The sequence below is a fragment of the Varanus komodoensis genome, unplaced genomic scaffold (assembly GCF_004798865.1).
Source record: "Varanus komodoensis strain SLA01 unplaced genomic scaffold, ASM479886v1 scaffold24, whole genome shotgun sequence".
NCBI classification, from domain to species: Eukaryota; Metazoa; Chordata; class Lepidosauria; order Squamata; family Varanidae; genus Varanus; species Varanus komodoensis.
Window position 1 is genome coordinate 15,520,627 of NW_025335641.1, and position 18,792 is coordinate 15,539,418.

The 18,792-nt window shown below is 40.4% G+C and overlaps 1 protein-coding gene across 2 annotated transcripts in view; it reads right to left on the reverse strand.

The window, feature by feature from the left end:
- Nucleotides 1-18,792, reverse strand: part of VAV3 (vav guanine nucleotide exchange factor 3) — a 181,904-nt gene that overhangs the window by 132,528 nt on the left and 30,584 nt on the right. For both annotated transcript variants that reach the window (XM_044432307.1, XM_044432306.1), the window contains exon 2: nt 5,228-5,344. In XM_044432307.1, the coding sequence (XP_044288242.1) occupies nt 5,228-5,344 (117 nt within the window). The remainder of the gene's footprint in view (nt 1-5,227; nt 5,345-18,792) is intronic.

Sequence of the window (18,792 nt, forward strand, 5' to 3'; positions counted from 1 at the left end):
ACTTCAGAGTTCAAGCTTTTGTAAACGGATTTACATGGTTTTTTCCCCAGTTTACAGAACTGGTCCAAAATGTTGCACCATTTCTAAGCAAGCCCTTTTCCTACCCTGGCAAGCATCAGCTGTATTTCAGAGTAGAATACAAGAGAAATGAAGGCTCATCCACTTCACAAGTTCACAAATGCCTGTGGGGAGGATCATTGTGGGAAAGCGGTGGCATGCCAGTGGCCCCGCTCCTGCTCTTCCTTGGTCCTTCAACATCCACACCTTCAGCATGGACATCCGGTAAGGGGCAGCTACACCTAAAGTGGACTCCAATTCACAAGTCCTATTTATTTATTTAAAACGTTTCTATACTGTCCCCTTACAAACATCTCACGACGGTTTACAACAACATTGATAAAGTAGAAGAAAAATACAAGTAAGAGTCAAAATATCACAGCATCCAGTATTCGGTGTAAAACTACAAATTAAAACAATTTAAGAATTTAAATATTGGGAGAATAAAAAGGGTTTCGCCTGGTGCCGAAAGGAGAGAAGTGTTGGTGCCAGGTGAACCTCTCTGGGGAACAAATTCCACAGTCGAGGCGCCACCTCAGGGAAGGCCCACCTCCAGGCAATAACCTTCCTGATCTCTTTCAAGGACGGCTCCTTGAAATAAATAAAAAAGACCTCATTACACCATAATAGGTTTGTTCATTTTAAGGCGCCACAAGGTGATTGTGCTACAAAATCGTGCTTTTTGAAATAGTTAACATATAAGTTAAATTTATTAGGAATAGGAAGTTGATAAAGATGGGTATGTTATCTCTACCAGGTAATGGATGTCCGTCCAGTCAATTACTTGAAAGAGTATGAGGACTACAGATAGTTTTTCATCGGTGCAATAGCTCCATTTTCTTGTGCACACATAGCAGCTCTGCTAAGCAGACCCAACCGTTCACATGGAGCATTGTAATTCCATCACAGAGCAAAAAAGGACAAACTAGCAAATGTTTAATCCTCACAAATAATAGGTAGAGGCCTCCTTGTTTCATAAGCAGACTCTAATCCTTAAAGACAAATAAGCTGTAAATATTTATAAAGTTCCAATTCAAAAATAAAAGTCTGTCTTGTCTGCAAATAGAATGCAAAAAGGACAAGGCAAGCCAATGCATCTGCATCTGCTACTACTAAAGCTTACTGGCACACAGAGAAGGGCAGATAGCGGAACTGCAACTACTATTCGCCACCTGTGAGTTCCACCATCACTGTCTATAAAAAGCTCTTCCCTTGAAGCAGGCAAGAAAAAGATCAAAGGCAAATCTTTATGTCACTCAGAGTAGCGTGTATAAGGATCCACACCAAAAACATCAGACGAATTTCACTGCACTTACTGAATTGCTATCCTTGCTGTTTGAAAATGAAGACACACATGTTACTTTGCGTATTTCTTTATATGTGTGGAAGTCAGGAAACAAAGAGCCGATTCGTTTGGTCAAAGCTGAATGTTCCTCCGTTTCATGACAGCTTAGAACTAAACAATACAACTGTGCTACTGATTGCCAGGCAGCTGCCTTCATGGCCAATTTGCTGGGACAGTCCTGCCAGGCAACCTTCTCCCAGGCTTCCTAGTGCCTGTGAATTACCAGAGCTGGTGTGGCATATCTGCATACTTTGAGTTTGTCCTGAACACTCTGAAGGCAAATGGATCATCATATCCCAGACAGATCTCCCAAAGAGGCCGCAGACCCTAAGGTCATACCCTGGACTCTCCACCACCAGACATGCGTAAAGCTTAAGAAGGGCTTGATAAACTCCGTGTGAGCATTCTACAGTTGCAAAAGAAGGGGATACTCAAGCTGAATGATAGGCTCCATTCAGCTTGGCAAATTATTTAACATTCAACCCACTAATACATTTCTCTAGGCAGAGTACAAAAGGTGAAATTAATAACAAAAATTATGAATAAAATCACAATAAAACAGACAGAAAAATAAAATTAATAACATGTAAGAACATAAAAACTTAAGAAGAGCTGTGCTAGATCAGGCCAAGAGTCTGTCCAGTCCAGGACTCTGTTCACACAGAAGCAAAGCAGCTGCCTGCAGGATCATTAAAGCAGGATCAGTGCAAGATCTCTGCCTGCCCAAGCTTCCCAGCAACTGGTATATACAGGCATGCCACCTCTTGGTAAAGAAAGTGGCACATGGACAGCAATGCTAGTAGTCACTGAAAGCTTTTTCCTCCATGAATTTGTCCAATCTCCTTTTAAAGCCATGCAGATTGGTGGCCATCACAGCATGTAACACAACTAAAATGACCTTTAGATATAACAGCCACAGTAGGCAGGCTAACCTAATAAAAGTGAAAGTACATTGAAAGTTAATTTTGAAAATCTGTGGAGAACACATGCCCGTGCTCATCTAGGCTTATTGTAATAAAATACAGTATTTTGCAGTGCGTTGTGTTTTCAGTTTTTTCTGGTCTTCTGACTGAAGAACTGAAATGTGTGCTTCGTGGCTACCGTTCAGATACTGCATGCGAAGGGAGGTGCAGAAATACATAGTAGTTTACCTAGCACCAAGAATGAGCTTGTGCTGCTGCTGGGTTGCAGGTTCCACTGAGCTACAGCGGAAACTTTTGCTAAAACTGGGAGGAAAGAAAGCAGACAGTGTCCCTGCAGTGTATGCTTCCTGCTGTCCAGACACAGGTGAGCACACGTGCATGACTGTGTATGCTTTGAGTGTGATCTGTGTGTACATACATGCTACCTAGGAAGGAAGGAAGGCAGGCAGGCAGGCAGGCCACTTGGGCCTTGCAAGAGCAGCCTGCAGGCACATGTAATAATCGAGGATGAGCAAAAGATGAAGTTGGCCATTGCTACAGGACCCTTCCCCCTGCCAGAGTGGAAGGTTAGATTTGAAGGAGGCCCTGGAGTGAAAGGAAGATACATGGGTCAATTATATTTGAATCGCAATTCTCATGATCACCAACACAGCCACCGCCATCACCATCACCATCATCCTATATTATTCCTCCTGCTGGTTGCCCAGATTACACAGTGAGGGAGTCTGAGACCTTCAGAGAAGCTGAGAGCACTGCTGCCAGGAGACCACTCTCACTAGGCCGGTCTCCTCGTAGAGTCACCCAAGGTAGAATGGTCAAAATTGAGACACCAGACGACTGCCAGAGAATACTGCCAGGGAAAGTTGAAGGCAAGCAAAGAGGAAGCTCAAATATGATTGATTTATGATTGAAATATGGATTGATTTCATGGAGGAAGACACAGCTTAGAGTTTACAAGAGCTCAGCAGAGCTGTCAAGGACAGGATATTTTGGGGGACATTCATTCCTTGGGTTGCCATAACTCAGAAAAAAACTGAATGGCACATAACAACAACACCAACAACAAAATAAGAAGAATAGTAGCTGCAATAGCAATAATAGATTCAGCTCTAACATTCTTGTTGTGGTCCATGGAAGAACAGAATAGCACGGGACATTTTCTGACAGCTTTTACATCCAGCTAGAAAGTTCAGTAAAAGATCAGGTTTACATTTCTTGAAAAGAAAAATGTTGTGTGAGCTGGAAAAGAAGGCTATATGGTACAGATCTGAGATCATATAGATGGGATGCTCAAGACTGGAATGCTATCTGCACAGAGCTGGTGTAAAAGAGATAACGCAATCTGCCTCCGCTGCTTTATTTCTGCAGTTACAGCAAAATAATTTCAGAGTGCTTCCAGGCAGAAGGAAAAGAAATTCCTCCAGCACTCAACATCTCTAAGCCAGCCATGCTGGAAATGGTAGGACTTTTTTCTGTTGGAAATGCATAGGACTGCCCCCTGCCTTACCAATATTCCACTATCAGGGATGCAAATGGACAAGGGTGAAAATGGTTATGGCAAGAACAGGAATTCTGCTGCACACATTGCATCAATGGCTATCGCAGCTCCACTGAAACAGATGAAACACTGGTCAAATGAAACACTGGCATTATGCATAAGTCATGAGTCTAGATTTGCAGTGAGAATTTGGCACCATATTTAGGAACTTCCTGTCATCTTTGAACATGTTCTAATGACTTTTTGGGCATTTTGATGCCTCAGTTTTATACAGGTTTGCTAGATACTCTGTTCCGAGGAAGCTTAGCAGCCAAAGCTTTGTGAGCAAAGTACACCACAGAATTGTCATTACTTTTCCATGATTCTTTGATTGCATCCCTGGCAATCCCTGAATTCATGTTCAACCAAAAACACATCGATAGTGCCACTGAACCAAACCCCTATGAAATCACTACTTTGGCCAAATTGGGAGGACATTTCCCCACCATCAAAAGATACTTGTAACTTTAGGAGAATTGGAGCCTGTAACATTTCAAAATGAAGAAGTGTTTACCATGGCAAAAGCTGTGGGCTCACCTTTATTTTAAGGGGGTTTTTTTGTTTTGTTTTGTTTAGAACACAGGTTGAAAAGGTAGTGGAAGCAGAAGCTAAGTTGTGGCTACATCCAGACTTCTTTTCCAGAGTTCCCTGGGAATAATGCTAAAGTGGACATGGTACCATTGCTCAAAAGAAAGCATGGTGTACCAGCCAAAGTCATTTTACTGCAGCCATCACCATAACCGTCACCAGAGGTAGCAGCTTCTAACCTGTTAAAAAGGAAGTTATATATAAACTTCCTTAAGAAATTTGGCCTTCAGAAAAAGAATCATCACACATACACACACCCATTCCAACACTGCCACACCAATTCATCACCAACAAATGGGCTGGCAAGCTGGAGCAGCCATGTTGGTTTCCCCTCAATTGATAAAAGTGATGTCATTTCAAAATTTCAGTATTCTCTCCTGCTTCAACAAAAGTGTGTATAATCTTTTAACCTTGAAGGTGTGTTTAATCTTTTCAGCAACTGCTACTTCTTATAAATGTGCTCCAATGCAGAGTAATCAAGGAACAACCATTGGAAATATAAAGTTAAATTGTCATTTGTTTATTTGCTATAACTGTGTACTAGTATTTTATATCTCATGACATAGTATTCTATGTTAGTCCTATGTTGAGTAAACCATTGAAATGAGTGGGACTAACTTATGCTCCATTCATTTCAATGGATCTACTCAACATACGATTCTACCCACAGTGACATTTTCCTAGTAAAAACTAAATGTACAACCACCAAAGAAAGTTACTTTCTACAATGATGTTCAAAATCATGACACAGTTGTCTAAAGATAAAATTAAAAATACCTTTCCAAAATCACGGACGTCGAATAAGTCGAAGGCTTCAAAAAGTTCACTCTTCTTCATCCCAAATATCTCGCAACATGATGAAAGGAATGTCCTTATATTCTTCAAACACAGAAACTAAAGAAGAGGAAAACAATTGTTAAGTGTGCCATCCAATCCTCTCAACATCCAAAGTTATCTTTAAAAAGATACACCTAGGACAAACATTGTTGAACCATTACTACTCCTCAGAAGCAACTTGGACTGAATGAAAGCCATGGCTGGGATACAGAAAATTATTTTAGCATGCACCCACTAAAGCCTCCAATAAAGTCAGTGAAATGCTTGGCTTTTTATTTGAACTGATCGCTTTGCTGTATGACAAAATGCTTTTAAAAGACAGCTTCAAAATAAGTTTTTCATAGAAAGGCTGTTCTTCAAGTCTCAAAAAGTACTTGGGTTCATAAAACTGATTTTCCAGTGCTATCGATCATGTTATGTAGATTGCGGCAGCAAAGCAGGCCATACAGGCTGGAGATGGTGAGAGCTGTGATCCATTATATCTGTAGAGTACCAATGTGTAGAGAATGCCGTGTGGTACCATCTGAATTAAGAACCATTGTAAACCATCCTGAGACACTAGTAATGGGACGGTCAAGAAAACTTTAAATAAACAAATAAAACAAATAAGAACAGAATGGAAATGTGCCTGAAAAGCTGCACTGTAATACAGTTGAGACTTGGACAGTGTGCATGAAATTATCAGTGCGAACTACCTAGTTTTTTCCCCCAAATTTAAAATAAAAATATAAAATGGTCTGAGAAGCTTTGATGTCTAGAACAGAAGGTCTAAATGGCTCATACAGTCAAGATATATTGAAGCATTAGTCTGATGCTCTTTATTAGTGTTTTAAAGTTTTGCCAACCAAAGCAAGCCAGCAAGCACAGAGCTGAGAGATAGCCCAGGCGGGAGAGACAGTGTCCTGTTAACATATGTAATTTTTAAGCGAAAACTAAAGAAAAAACTACAAGTGAGCCATATTCTTCAGATACTTACTTACCAGGTGCTGTCACAGCAGAATTAATTATATAACAGAAAAACAAGCACTTTCTGCACCCACACACTAAAATAGCTAATTAGAATTCTAGTTAAACAGATTCTGAAAATACATTCACAGTACTTACAGATTTAAAAAAAACACCACAAATGCATATTGCATAAGTAGAACGGACTGTAATTACACCCTTGAGGATTATGCAATTATGATTTTACAGTAAGTTATACAGAAGAGAAAACGAGTCTGTAATATTTAATATGGCAAATTAGCATGTCAGGTCTATCCCTGTCTCCCACCAAAAGAAGTGAATCAAGGGTTCCTGATTTACTCTGAAAAAAGCTTTATACTTCTAACAGCTGAAGAAACTGGCAAAGCTCGGCTCAACTGAGCTTTCTGGCTCTTGCACTCTAAAGCCACATGTGTCAGCCATTCTCAGCTTTTCCTCCCCCACTTCCATTTTTTTAGGGGGTGGGCTTTCTGAATCATTGCCATCTTGATACACAGGTGGTGTGTGCATCCATGTGGAAAGGCAGCCGGCGGCAGCAGAATCACTGTTGTTACAGGTTTTCCTACTTCACACACATGTCCACAATCAGGGTGCCAGGCACCAACATCTGAAGTTCACCCACAAACTAGACCACACAATAAAACAGCCTTTGTAGAAACACCCTAGTCTTAAATATTTCAATTTCTCTTCATCACATACATGTACCTTTCTAAAGCACAATATTTTCATCCGAGGAGGTAATGGTTTTCAGATACTCTACTTTAAGCGAGAACACTTTGCACATCAGTCCTTGAGAAACCCTGCAACTTGGGTTCTGGGAATCCTGTAACTTATTCTGGAGGCATGCATGCATTGTGTGGGAATTCAGACTGAATCCAGTCATCTTCAGTAGCAGCCCATGGCAGGAGAAAGCTCCTCCAGATGCAGTCTTGTCTGCCATGAATGAATGTCTACCTTGGGGCCGTATGCCTTACAGCACCCTCCTCACCCAACCTGGATCCCTCCAGATGTGTCTGACTGCCAGTGTCGTCATAATTTTCCTTTAGATGTTTTCGTCAACAGCCTCATTATTCCTGACCATCGTGGTCAATCTGGCTGGGGCTTGTGGGTATTGATATTGCAAACATCTGGATGGCACCACCAGGTTGCGGAAGGCTCCCCCAAGGCATTATACACGGCAAGTGGCAGCCAGTTCTGCAGTTGAGCTACTCACCTGTGGTGAGTCAGTATTGTCACAAAAGCACACAGGAAACATGTCATACACTGAAAGGAGTCTAACTCATTTCTGTTGTTAACCGTCCCCTTCCTTTGAGGCCGCCAACATGGCACAGATCTTGTACCCAGGAGAAAAAGTGAGCATTAAAAAGTAGGCTAACAAAATTAATGGGTATATTTGTACAAGGCTGCCATGTAGCTTGGGGAAGAATTTTTAGACAGGCACCCATTATTTTATGCTTAATCTTATGCGGTAAATCAACCATCTGGTAATGGACACAGAGGGGTTGTGACACTGAGCTTAGCTGTTCTCTGCATCATTTGTGAGATGTTGCTGTAACACAACATTTTATGTCTCTACAGAGTGCCTTCAGGAGCATGGAACCAGCCATTTGTCACCATTTGTCAACCCTGCCTCCACTGGAAAGAGGGACACATCTTTAGTTACAATGCGCAAAAGTAATTCCTTTCAAGTAACAAGCCTCTTGACAATAGGATGAAATCACCCTGTGGCCTGAAAGGGCACTTAGCGTCTTTAGTTTCAGGTTTTAACGGCTCGATAGCCAACCATTTTATCTTTCAAACAGATTAAAAGGTGACTCTCTTAACAGTTAACCTACCCTGATTAACAGACCAGCTGCGCAATTAATACTTCTATTTGAAAAAGTAGATATCCATGTCCATCCTTCTTTTTGCCATCCATTAAGTTTCATAAGAAAAAACACACAGAAAAATCCTGACCCATGAAGAACTTAAAATGCTAAAGTTTAAAGCTTGGAAGAATGAACCACTTCCTGAAAGGGAGAGAAATTAAATGGACAAGTGAACCAAAGTGTATTTGTTCAGAGAAAATGAATTATTTTTTTCAAGTTCTCACATTAAAGATAAAAATACAAGAGCAAATCTTGCTTATCTGAATGACTGAGGTGGCTTTCCTCTGATGGCAAATATTACATACAGTAATACCTCAGTTCACAAACACTTCTGTTCACGAACAATTCAGTTTGCGAACAAAAAGTTCGGCAAAATTTTGCTCCCATTTGCAAACTCTGCATCAGGTGATGAACACGATCACGGCCATCTTCCCCACACAAACACAATCACAGCTATCTTCCCCACACCGCGACCATGTGACCGAGTGTGTTCGAGCAGGGAAAATGGCTGCAATCGTGTTTGTGAGGGCAAGATGATTGCAATCGTGTTCACACGAATATGAACGCAGCCATCTTCCCTGCTCTGACATGTAGCCGCAGCTTCCTCTAGTCAAAATCCCTGTCGCAAATTCTCCCTCCAAACAATAACCTCCTCCCCACCCACCTTCCTGTCCTCCATGCCAGAAGCCACCTCAAGCAAGGTTAGTGTTCTCTCTCTTAATACTGTACTGTACTTTGTTTCATATTTTGTGGTTTAAAAAAATTACATATGTTTCAGAACAGAGTAATCTTATTTACATTGAACCTTATGGGGAAATTTGACTCGGTTTGCGACCAATTCGGTTTGCGACCAGAATCGTGGAAGGAATTAAGTTCGGGAGCTGAGCTCCTATCAAAGTTCAAATGGTTGGCTACAGTACTTTTACAGCTACAGTATAAAATTATTAGAGAAGAGGTCAAATAAGGATTTTTGAACGAACAGTGAACTCTTGCTTGAAGTCATCATACTCCTCATAATCAAGCAGTTAGAATGCCTAAACATGTTCAGATATAGATCCACCCACAGGTACTCCTGTTTTGAAGCAAGATTTATTTTTTACCCTGTTTGCTTTCTGCATCATGAAGATGGTCCCAGTGGTAAAGGGAAGGTCCCACGAGAATTAGATGACATAAATAACATGAGTTAACAGACAGTTAACACAAGAGAAAGTACATGTCCACAATGTAATATGAAATTCTGTAACATTTACTTAAATTGATCTTCTGCCATAGTTCACTAGAAAAAGTTAAACATTTGTTCACAGGTAGGTAAATGCACCCTAACAGCAAGAAAAAATGATTCATCAAATGTTTGTGTCAGTCTCTCACAACTCCATGCTCCAGACATTCCTCAGCCATAATGAAACATGAATTATCATTTAGTGTTTTAGTGACAGGGGGTCCATGATTTAATGAAAAATCTGCATTTTTACACTTACGGCTTTGCGGTCAATTCTACTTGTATTGGAAGGACTGAGACAACTGAAAAGACATACACATAAAGTGCTAAGAGTTCAAATGACCCCACCAAGTGCCATTTCAAATTCTCAGTGATTCTTAACTCAAAACATATTTTGGGCATTTCATATGGAAAAGTAATGTAGTAGGCGGAAAAAATAATAATTTAACCTGGTTTCACAGTCAAATTGCTCACTTTCCTTCACACCACAGCAAACTGCATTGGGGTCCTTAATACCCCACAAATTTACAATACCTTTTTAAAACCCAATTTTAAGAAAAATAAACATGTTTCCATTTCTTGTGACCCAGAAAGTCCTCCTGTTTTGTACAAATCTCATAATGTAGTATTTGGGAGTCATTATGAACTCAAATACTTTGGCCACCTAATGAGAAGGAAGGACTCCCTGGAGAAGAGCCTGATGCTGGGAACAATAAATGGCAAAAGGAGAAGGGGATGGCAAAGAATGAGGTGGCTAGATGGAGTCACTGAAGCAGTCAGCATGAGCTTAAGTGGACTCTAGGGGATGGTGGAGAACAGGAGGGCCTGGAGGAATGTTGTCCATGGGGTCACGATGGGTCGGACACAACTTCACGACTAAAAACAACAACAACAATTGTGACTATATTGTTTTGCTGGCAAAGCGAAGTTCTCACTACAGTGGTACCTTGGCTCATGAACTTAATCTGTTCCAGGACTCTGGTCCTGACCCAAATTGGTCATGAGCCAAGTCAAATTTCCCTGTAAGGGTCAATGTAAATAAGGTTAATCCGTTCTGCAACTTTTTTTTTTTTACTCACAAAAATTTGAAGCAAAGTGACAAAGAACAACAAAGATCGCGGCCATCTCCCCTCTCCCACCAGTGATCGTGCGGGGGGGATGGGGGGAGACGGGTGCGATTGCAGGCGTGCTGTGGGGGAGGCGGGCACGGGCGCACTCAGGCAGGGAACACGGGCGCAATCATGGCCATCTCCCCCCCAGCATGAATGTGGCCATCTCCCCCCCCAAGCCTGACCACGGTCCCACCCATGTAGGGAAGGCGGGCGCGCTCGCGATCAATCGTCACCCGATGCAGTGTTCGCAACCTGTGGCAAATGTTTATGAAATGTCTGTTTGTGACCAGATTTGTTCATGAAGTGCGGCATTCGTGAGCTGAGGTACCACTGTATTAGCATGACTTTCAAATTTTGCACATGTTGTTTTTGTTTAATAATTGTCTCCAGGTATTTTATCTATATGGCTTTCTTGTAGTACATTTGACCCTGATACCAGATTGGTACAGTTGATTTTTGTATCAATGCTGGGTTCAACTTAAAATGCTAACTCTGAACAACCATTTTATATCCACCACTGAGCTGATATTAATACCAAACATTAATAAGCCTCAAATACACCTGCATACTTCTTGCTTTTATGCACAAGTTGATATTATATGGGGTATAAAGTGATTTATGTGACACAAATCATGGTCATGTACGTATTTTATGGATAAATTGCAACTGGAGTATTAGGTACTTGTTTATGGCATAATTTTACTGTGTACATATATAATGTCACTACTGCAATTCAAGTTAAATTATTCCTGAAAGCATGTTCCTTCCTGCTGGCAATGCAATTGGATAAAGTATGTCGTACTCTTTGTCCTTTCCTACAGTTAAAATACATCAGTCAGAAATGTCCAGTTGTAACGACTGCATGTGTTCCACATGTCCCAACCTGACCTTTTGCCTTTCCCAGCAAAGAGCAAGGTCACCTCACACTCACTTGGTAGCATCCTGCAAATAATGAAGAGATGCACCAGATGTGGTTGCCTGCCTCCCACAGACAGGGCTGGTGCGAAATACCAGAGGGATTGGTGCTCCAGGGGCCACAATACATACAAGTTACATATCCTCTAAAATCTCTCTCTCTCTCTCTTTGTATGAGTGTGAGTTGTGAGTGTGTGAGAGAGAGAGAGAGACTGAGAAAGAGAGAGACAAAAAGAGAGAGACCCTGTTCTGTCAAGACCCTCCGTTTGCAAAATGCAAATACACAGTGAAGAAAGGGGCTTTTGTTTTCGGGGAAAAGACAGGCAGAAAGATTCAAGAGGGGTGCAGCACAATGTGAACCACATATAGGCAGAAAGCCAGCCAATTCTGAGAATTAGATTCAAAAGAGGTCATCAGGGTCCCCGTACTTTTTCTTCAGCAAGTGTCCATGGACAGTAGAGTGGTAGAGGAGATGGGCCCAGAGATCAGGGCTGCAGCCCTAGTGGGCTACCCACAAGCATCACACCTGCTCAGAGTGGATATGACCAGAATGGTTTCCATGTGTGGCTGGGGTAACAACCATTACAGTGGGATGCACATGACTAAGTTATTGCTCATCTCTGCAGCCACTGAGTATTACTGGCACGAGACTGTCATCTTGAAAGCATCTTGTGCCCAAAGCGTTTGGTCAGTTCCAGTGCTGTGCTGCTTCATAGAGGCCTCACCCCTGAAGGGAAAGGTGTATGGTTTGCAGAGGGGGAGCTTCCTGTGGGATACATGCCTGCAGTTCCACACTCATTTCTATATATGTTGGCTGTTACATGGATGCATTTGCCTTCCATGGACACGTCTTACACTTCAATGAAGTACTGGGGAAGATGTCACACCAAAATATCTCACAGAGGCCAGGAGATCTGCAGATCTGCAGTGTTCCCAGTGCTTTTTGGAAGTGTTACAAAGATGAGTCTGGAACAAAGCAAAGCAAAATGATGCAATACTTCAAGGTGAAGTATGTTCTGGCCATGATTCACCACACTGCACACAAGCAGTATGCCTACCACTGAGGTAGCACAGAGGAGCATGGAGACGGGTAGGTTAGAAGTCCATAGAGTCAGCCCACACTCTGTTCACCATTGAGAAATAAAAGGACTGCAGCCTTAACAGTACTAGCAACTGGACTGATGAATATTTTCAGCTGGAAAAGCAATAATCACGGCTCATAGCATGAACTTTGCAGAATCTAGCATTAATTTTCCTATCTGCTGCATTACAGAAGAGAATGCATTTTAGATGTTTATTCAGTATGGCATATTCCAACGTGCATGGACACTAAAAATGTAAAACGAATTGCGACAGCAAGTACAAACAGAAAACTGATAATTAGACACTAAACAGGCAGGAGTTCACAACAGCCAAAAGGCAGAAAGAAGACTCTGAGCCACATCAGTGCAAACTGATGGAACATGAAAAAGAGTAGTGTTATTGCTTCACACCTTTCTTTCAAGTAAAAAAAAAACCCACTTTCTGTTCCAAAGGATGAGGATGCACTATAATACAGCTCATCCTTTACATATTATTAATTGTATTAATATACCACCTTTTTCCTGCAAGTGACCCTGCATGGCTTTCAAAGTCTAACTCCTCCTTTCCATACTATCCTCAAAATGGTCTAAGGTTGATGCGGCTGAAAGTCTGTTATTCATGCAAAATCACCCAGTGAGCTTCACAGCCAAATAGGGACTAGAACCTGGATCCTCCAGGTCCCAGTCAAACGTCCTAACCACTATACCACACTGGATGTCACATTGTAACAATGTCTGTGCTGATAATTTCATCAAGATTGATGGAAACAATAACATTTTCTGCTGGATTACCCAACCAGAAATCCATTGGTATCAAGGTTATTGATGAAAGTATTCCTTACTTTCAGGAATCCTACCTAAAGATGTATAAGAGCTACACTCATGCAAACACAGAAAAGCCTGAGCAGCTTCTGGGAATGTGACAAGGTGAGGTCAGGAAAGTTAACAGAAATCATGGGCCAAATCCAGTGGGTGGCAGATGACTGGTGGGTCACATGTGCTGCAGATTGAGATGACAACCATACTTCCATTTTACTTCCTAATGCCACCTTGTCACGTATGCTTTTTGTCACTCTGATGCACTGCATTCATTTCTTCCAGCTTTTCCTTTCACTTCCAGGTGTTTGAAGGTTCCAGCTCTCTCAAGGAACTTTATCTGTTAAGGATTGTGCCCTCTCCCTTCATTCATTGAGTACCAGATTCATTGGTCATAGCATCTAGCCTTATTGCTCAGAATTCTGAAATGTCAACTTCGTAACCAATAGTAAGCGAGACCCAGTTGTAGATATCGATATCAGAAGAACACAAAACATGCCATTTCCAATCAGGTGCCCTGATCAGAGAAGTACGTGGTTAGAGCTGCTGTAGCAATTGCAGCTAAAAGCGTCAGCTGGAAAGTACCCAGTTCTTAATCCATGATGTTCACTAGTCCAATTTCAGAGTGTCTCATCTTCTGTCTTGCATTTATGCAAATTACCCAGGAAACAAAAGTGCAAATTCTAGGTACTCATAGATGTATACATGTGCAGTTCTGCAATGGAAAAGGGAAACTATGATAATAGGCTACTTTAAAATATTTTACTTTCAGAGTTTTTCCCCTTCCAAATCCTTCTGGCTCATTTTCAGCAGCAAAAATAGATTAAATTAGTTCTGCTCTGCCAACACCAGTAATTGTCACTAGGTTCAATAAAATATAGCTGAAAGCATTCTGGATGAACAATACAGGGATCACTGATGAAGCTTAATCCTCAGTGACCCTCCCTGAGCCCTCAGTAGAAGAGGTAAAGGAATGCAAATGAAGATGACTAGAAGAGTCAGTTAAACCTGATTCACACATAACAGCAAACCATAGTTAATTAACCATGGCTTATTGAATTTTGCTGGTCATTAACATGCAAACCCAGAACAGTGTACTAAGTATAGCTTAACTGAAAAACTCATGAAAAGACTGTGCTTCGTTGCTGTTTAGACCATGACATGCAAACCCAGAATTATGGGTTGTTCATGGGTTGTTTTGCCAAGTTAAACAGACAATAGACAAGAGCAGTGAATAAATCTAACTTCTTTATGTGCCAGTACTACAATGTCACAATGGCTGTTTAGAGACAGGGAGAGAGCAAGTGTATGAGGAGGAAAACTAACAATTCAAGGGCTGAGAAAATAAACAAATTTTATTAACAAATAAAATAAAAAAAACAAATTCTGGGTAGGGAAGCAAACAATGGTTTAAACTTTAAATAAGCAATAGGCAAGCATTACATGTGAACTGTATTATAAGTAGTGCTACAACTAACTGATATTTTATGCAAGGAGAATGTGTAGAGCCAGAATATTTTTAAATAACGACATTGGAGAGAAATGCCCAAGAAAATAACACAAACTCCCATTGAATTCCATAACTGTTTAGCAGTCCACTTTCTTTTTAAAATTTATAAAGAAACCTACATTTTATTGTTATGAATCTGCTCTAACATTCCGCATGCCTTTTCACTAGTGTTATTTAGCAAGATTTTAAATACTAGATGTGAATATTTTTAAATACTAATTATAGATTTCATCCTTGTTTTGGCGTATACATCAAGATTTGTTGAGACGTACAGGGATGTAACAGCAAAAATTCAATATTTTATTTTAGTAAAAGAAGAAAGTATACACAGTTTTAGAAAAATGAATTCGTTCAGTTCCAGGGGAAAAACCCTACCAAGGCAAGGTTTTTGCCCAAGTGAGGCACATCTGGACTAAGGTTACAAAGGATCAAATTACTCATCATGTCTCTGTTCAGGGTCAATCATTTTGGACATGTCCAACCTGAAGAAAACACATTTTTTTTCCTTTCACTACTAACATGAGAACAGGGATGGGCAAGTATGTAATGCTCAGGTTCAATGAGGTTCTCTGGATTTTTCTCAAAGCTTATTTCACTTAGTTTGCATTCCTGAACACAAGAATCTTTTTCCCATTGGAAAAAATCTACATTTTAAAGTGTTTTTCCCCAGAAAAAAATACATTATTTAAAGTATACATTTTGGGAATTTTACACAAATGAACAGTTTTGGAAGTCTTTGTGGTTGTTAAGTGCTGTCAAGTCATCTCCAACTTTTGACAACCCAGCAAATGAGTGCTCTCCAAACTGTCCGGCCCTTATAGCCCATTGCAGCTCCAGCAAATCAAGGTTGTAGCTTCCTTTATGGAATCAGTTCATCACATAATTGATCTTCCCTATCTTCTGCCTTAAAGCTTCCCAAGCAGTATGGTCTTTCTCATTGACTTCTGCCTTCTCATGACATACCCAAAGTAAGACAGCTTCAGTTTTGTCATTCTTGCTTCTGATGAAAGCTTTGGCTTGATTTGTTCTAGATGCCACTTGTTCATTTTTCTATTGATTCAGGATATTTGTAAAGCTCTCTTCCATTGCTGTGTTGCTTCCTGTCAGCTTTCTTCATTATTCAGCTTTCACACCCATATATATAGTGACTGTGAATTCAATAATATGGATGGCCTCGGTCTCCAATGAAACACCTTATACTTTTCTAGTTTTCCCATTGCTACCCTTGCAGGTCTCCATCTTTTAATTCCTTGGCTGCAGTCTCTAGTTGAATGATGAATGAGCCAAGGTATGAAAAATCTTTCAGCCTCTATTTCATTTGTGACATTAAAGTTGATTAATTCATCCCCAAATGTACATTTCTGAATGTGAACATGAGTTTGGGAAAAAGCAAAAACAACTTCCCGAATTACATTTCTGCTTGTGTTCATGTCAAGCATATGATTTGCAAACAGGAACTAAATTCGTATATATCACTATGAATGAGCAAATGCCTCGTTCCACTGAGTGTATAAGAATGCACCAAAATTCCTTGATTTAGTTTGCATCAACCCTTTACAATACGTCAGCACCTTCCCTTTCAGAGGGCTTGTTAGCACTGAAAATATAAAGCAGCCTTATACAGAATGGTAAACAAACCACACAACGTGGAATTACTTGGGGGGTACTGAACTTCAAAACAGATGCAGGGACCTCTGAAGTTGACTGGAGTAGCAGCACTGGAGAGGGAATGTGTAGGAATCCCCACTTCTATGTTGTTCCTTTAAGCAAGCCCACCTCAAAACTCTTAGTAGTGCCAAGGGGAAGAAAAACAGAGGGACAGATCAGAATCTCCTAAATCTGTTTTGAAGCAGAAGGGAAGGGAAGGGAAGGGATGGCACGGGACGGGACGGGACGTTGGGAGATGTTTACCCTTTGTGCTGAAGGGCATCTCTCCAGTCTTGCCCTGCTCATGTGATGGACACATCACATCACCCCACACATCACATCACCCCACACATCATATCACCCCACAACCCACAAGGCTAGTGGTCATATTGCCATGAGAACCATCACTCTACTCAGAGTTCCTAAGCATGTGGATATAATAAGCGCAAATACATTTTAGTATGGAATGTTACTGTGAAATAGATATAAAAAGCAAACAAGGCTTACACGTAATGGAACAAATCATGGAAAGAAAATGGAAACTGGATTTCAGTGTCTGTCAGGGGTAAACGTGTGGGACAATCGGAGTCAGCATATTCTTTTTTCAAAAGTAGCCTAAACATAGACAGAAAAATACATATTTGACTGCAATGTGATCAGAAGTCTAGAGGATTTAAACCAAAACCATGGTGATGTGGCTTTTTTTAAGGGCTTGTTACTTTTTCCTTGGTTAGCATGCATACAATAATGAACTCCCAAATATTAACCATATTCTGCTTTTTCAGACAGTTCCGTGGGAGATTTCTACCTACAGACCATATGGAAATTTGCTGCTGCATACAATTGCTTAATACGCAGGACTCCACAGTCATTTGGTTGACACAGAAATGTATCTTCCTGCACTCTAAAGTGAGGAAATGAAACTCATGATGAAGATGCGATGAGTGTGGATAAGAAAGAAGAGGAAAAGAAAGCAAGCCAGCAAGCAACAAGCCGAAGCAGCTCTGACTCAAACCACAGCGAAGCAAAAAACAGAATCAACATTGCCTTGCCCTTTGTTTCTTTGGCCTCTTACATAAAAGCATTTAAGAAGCAACAATCAAGATATTGATTTCAGTCCACAGATGGTATGTATTTACAGTTGTGTTTGGAATGCTTCTCTGACAGGCCTATCTCTGAAATCCATACAGCCTGTCCAGAGGCATTGAAGTAAGATGTAGAATAGTGGACAACCCAATTTCTGTTGTCACCCCTTGAATCAGCAGCAAAATAAAACCTGAGAGTTTAATTTTAAGGCCATAAGCCAACTTGAGTCCTAGTACTGGGAATAGGGGGAATATAAATAACAATAAAAATGACAAAGGAGAAAACTAAAGAAGATGCTGCCACTGCTAGTTTCTCACACTCCACTCGAGAAACTGTGGGAGAGATCCTCCACCCTCTGGAGAAACTCAGGGAAGCAATTTCTCAGATCACAAGTACCATGCTATATTTCAAAAGGCCAGTCAAGTCTATGTCTGCATCATGAGCTACCCTGGTCAGGTAACCAACTATAATACAAATCACGTTGTGCAAAAACAGAGCAGAGGACTGGATTTAGCCTTCTCCACTCTTCCAAAAAGCTACTCTAATTTTGTAGATAATCTTCAAACAGGGCCGACAAACATTTTCATGCAGCCAGTTAAAGGACATCATTAGAGAGGCGAGAACTAAGGATGTTTACAGTTCTCCAAACTTTAATTCAAACTTCAGTTTGGTTTACTTCGGTTCTTGTTTACTATCTAACTTTTGCTTCTTTTGAATGGGAAAAGTGCAGATGTTCAGAAGTTTGTATTTTCAAAATTATGCATTTTGCAAATATATACACTTTTAACTTGTGCATTTTTCAAAAGACATATACTTTTAAAAAGTGGTGCTTCTTCAAAAGTTTTCACTTTGCGAACAGAAACATGAGTTCGGGAATTTATAATTGTTTTTGCACAATCGTTCACATCTCTGGACAAGATTTTTTTTAGAATTTGCAAAATCAAAAATATTCTCATATATCCATAGCCATTCTGTTTGAAGCAAAAGAAACTTATTGGTCCACTAGCCATCTATTTAGTTCAAATTGTGTCAAAGTTACCGTTTCCCAATTTCTCCTTAGTATAATTACCACAATCAAAAACTGCTATGTTTACACTCCATACATACAATTGTTAACTTCTTTTAAAAATTCTTTAGGGCTTTTTAATACTTCTTTTTAATTTCTACCCATAAAATGAAACCAACTGCCAAACAAATTGTATCTGTAGAATTTCAACAGAAGTGGGAGATACAAATCAATTGCCAATAGATACACACAGTATTAAG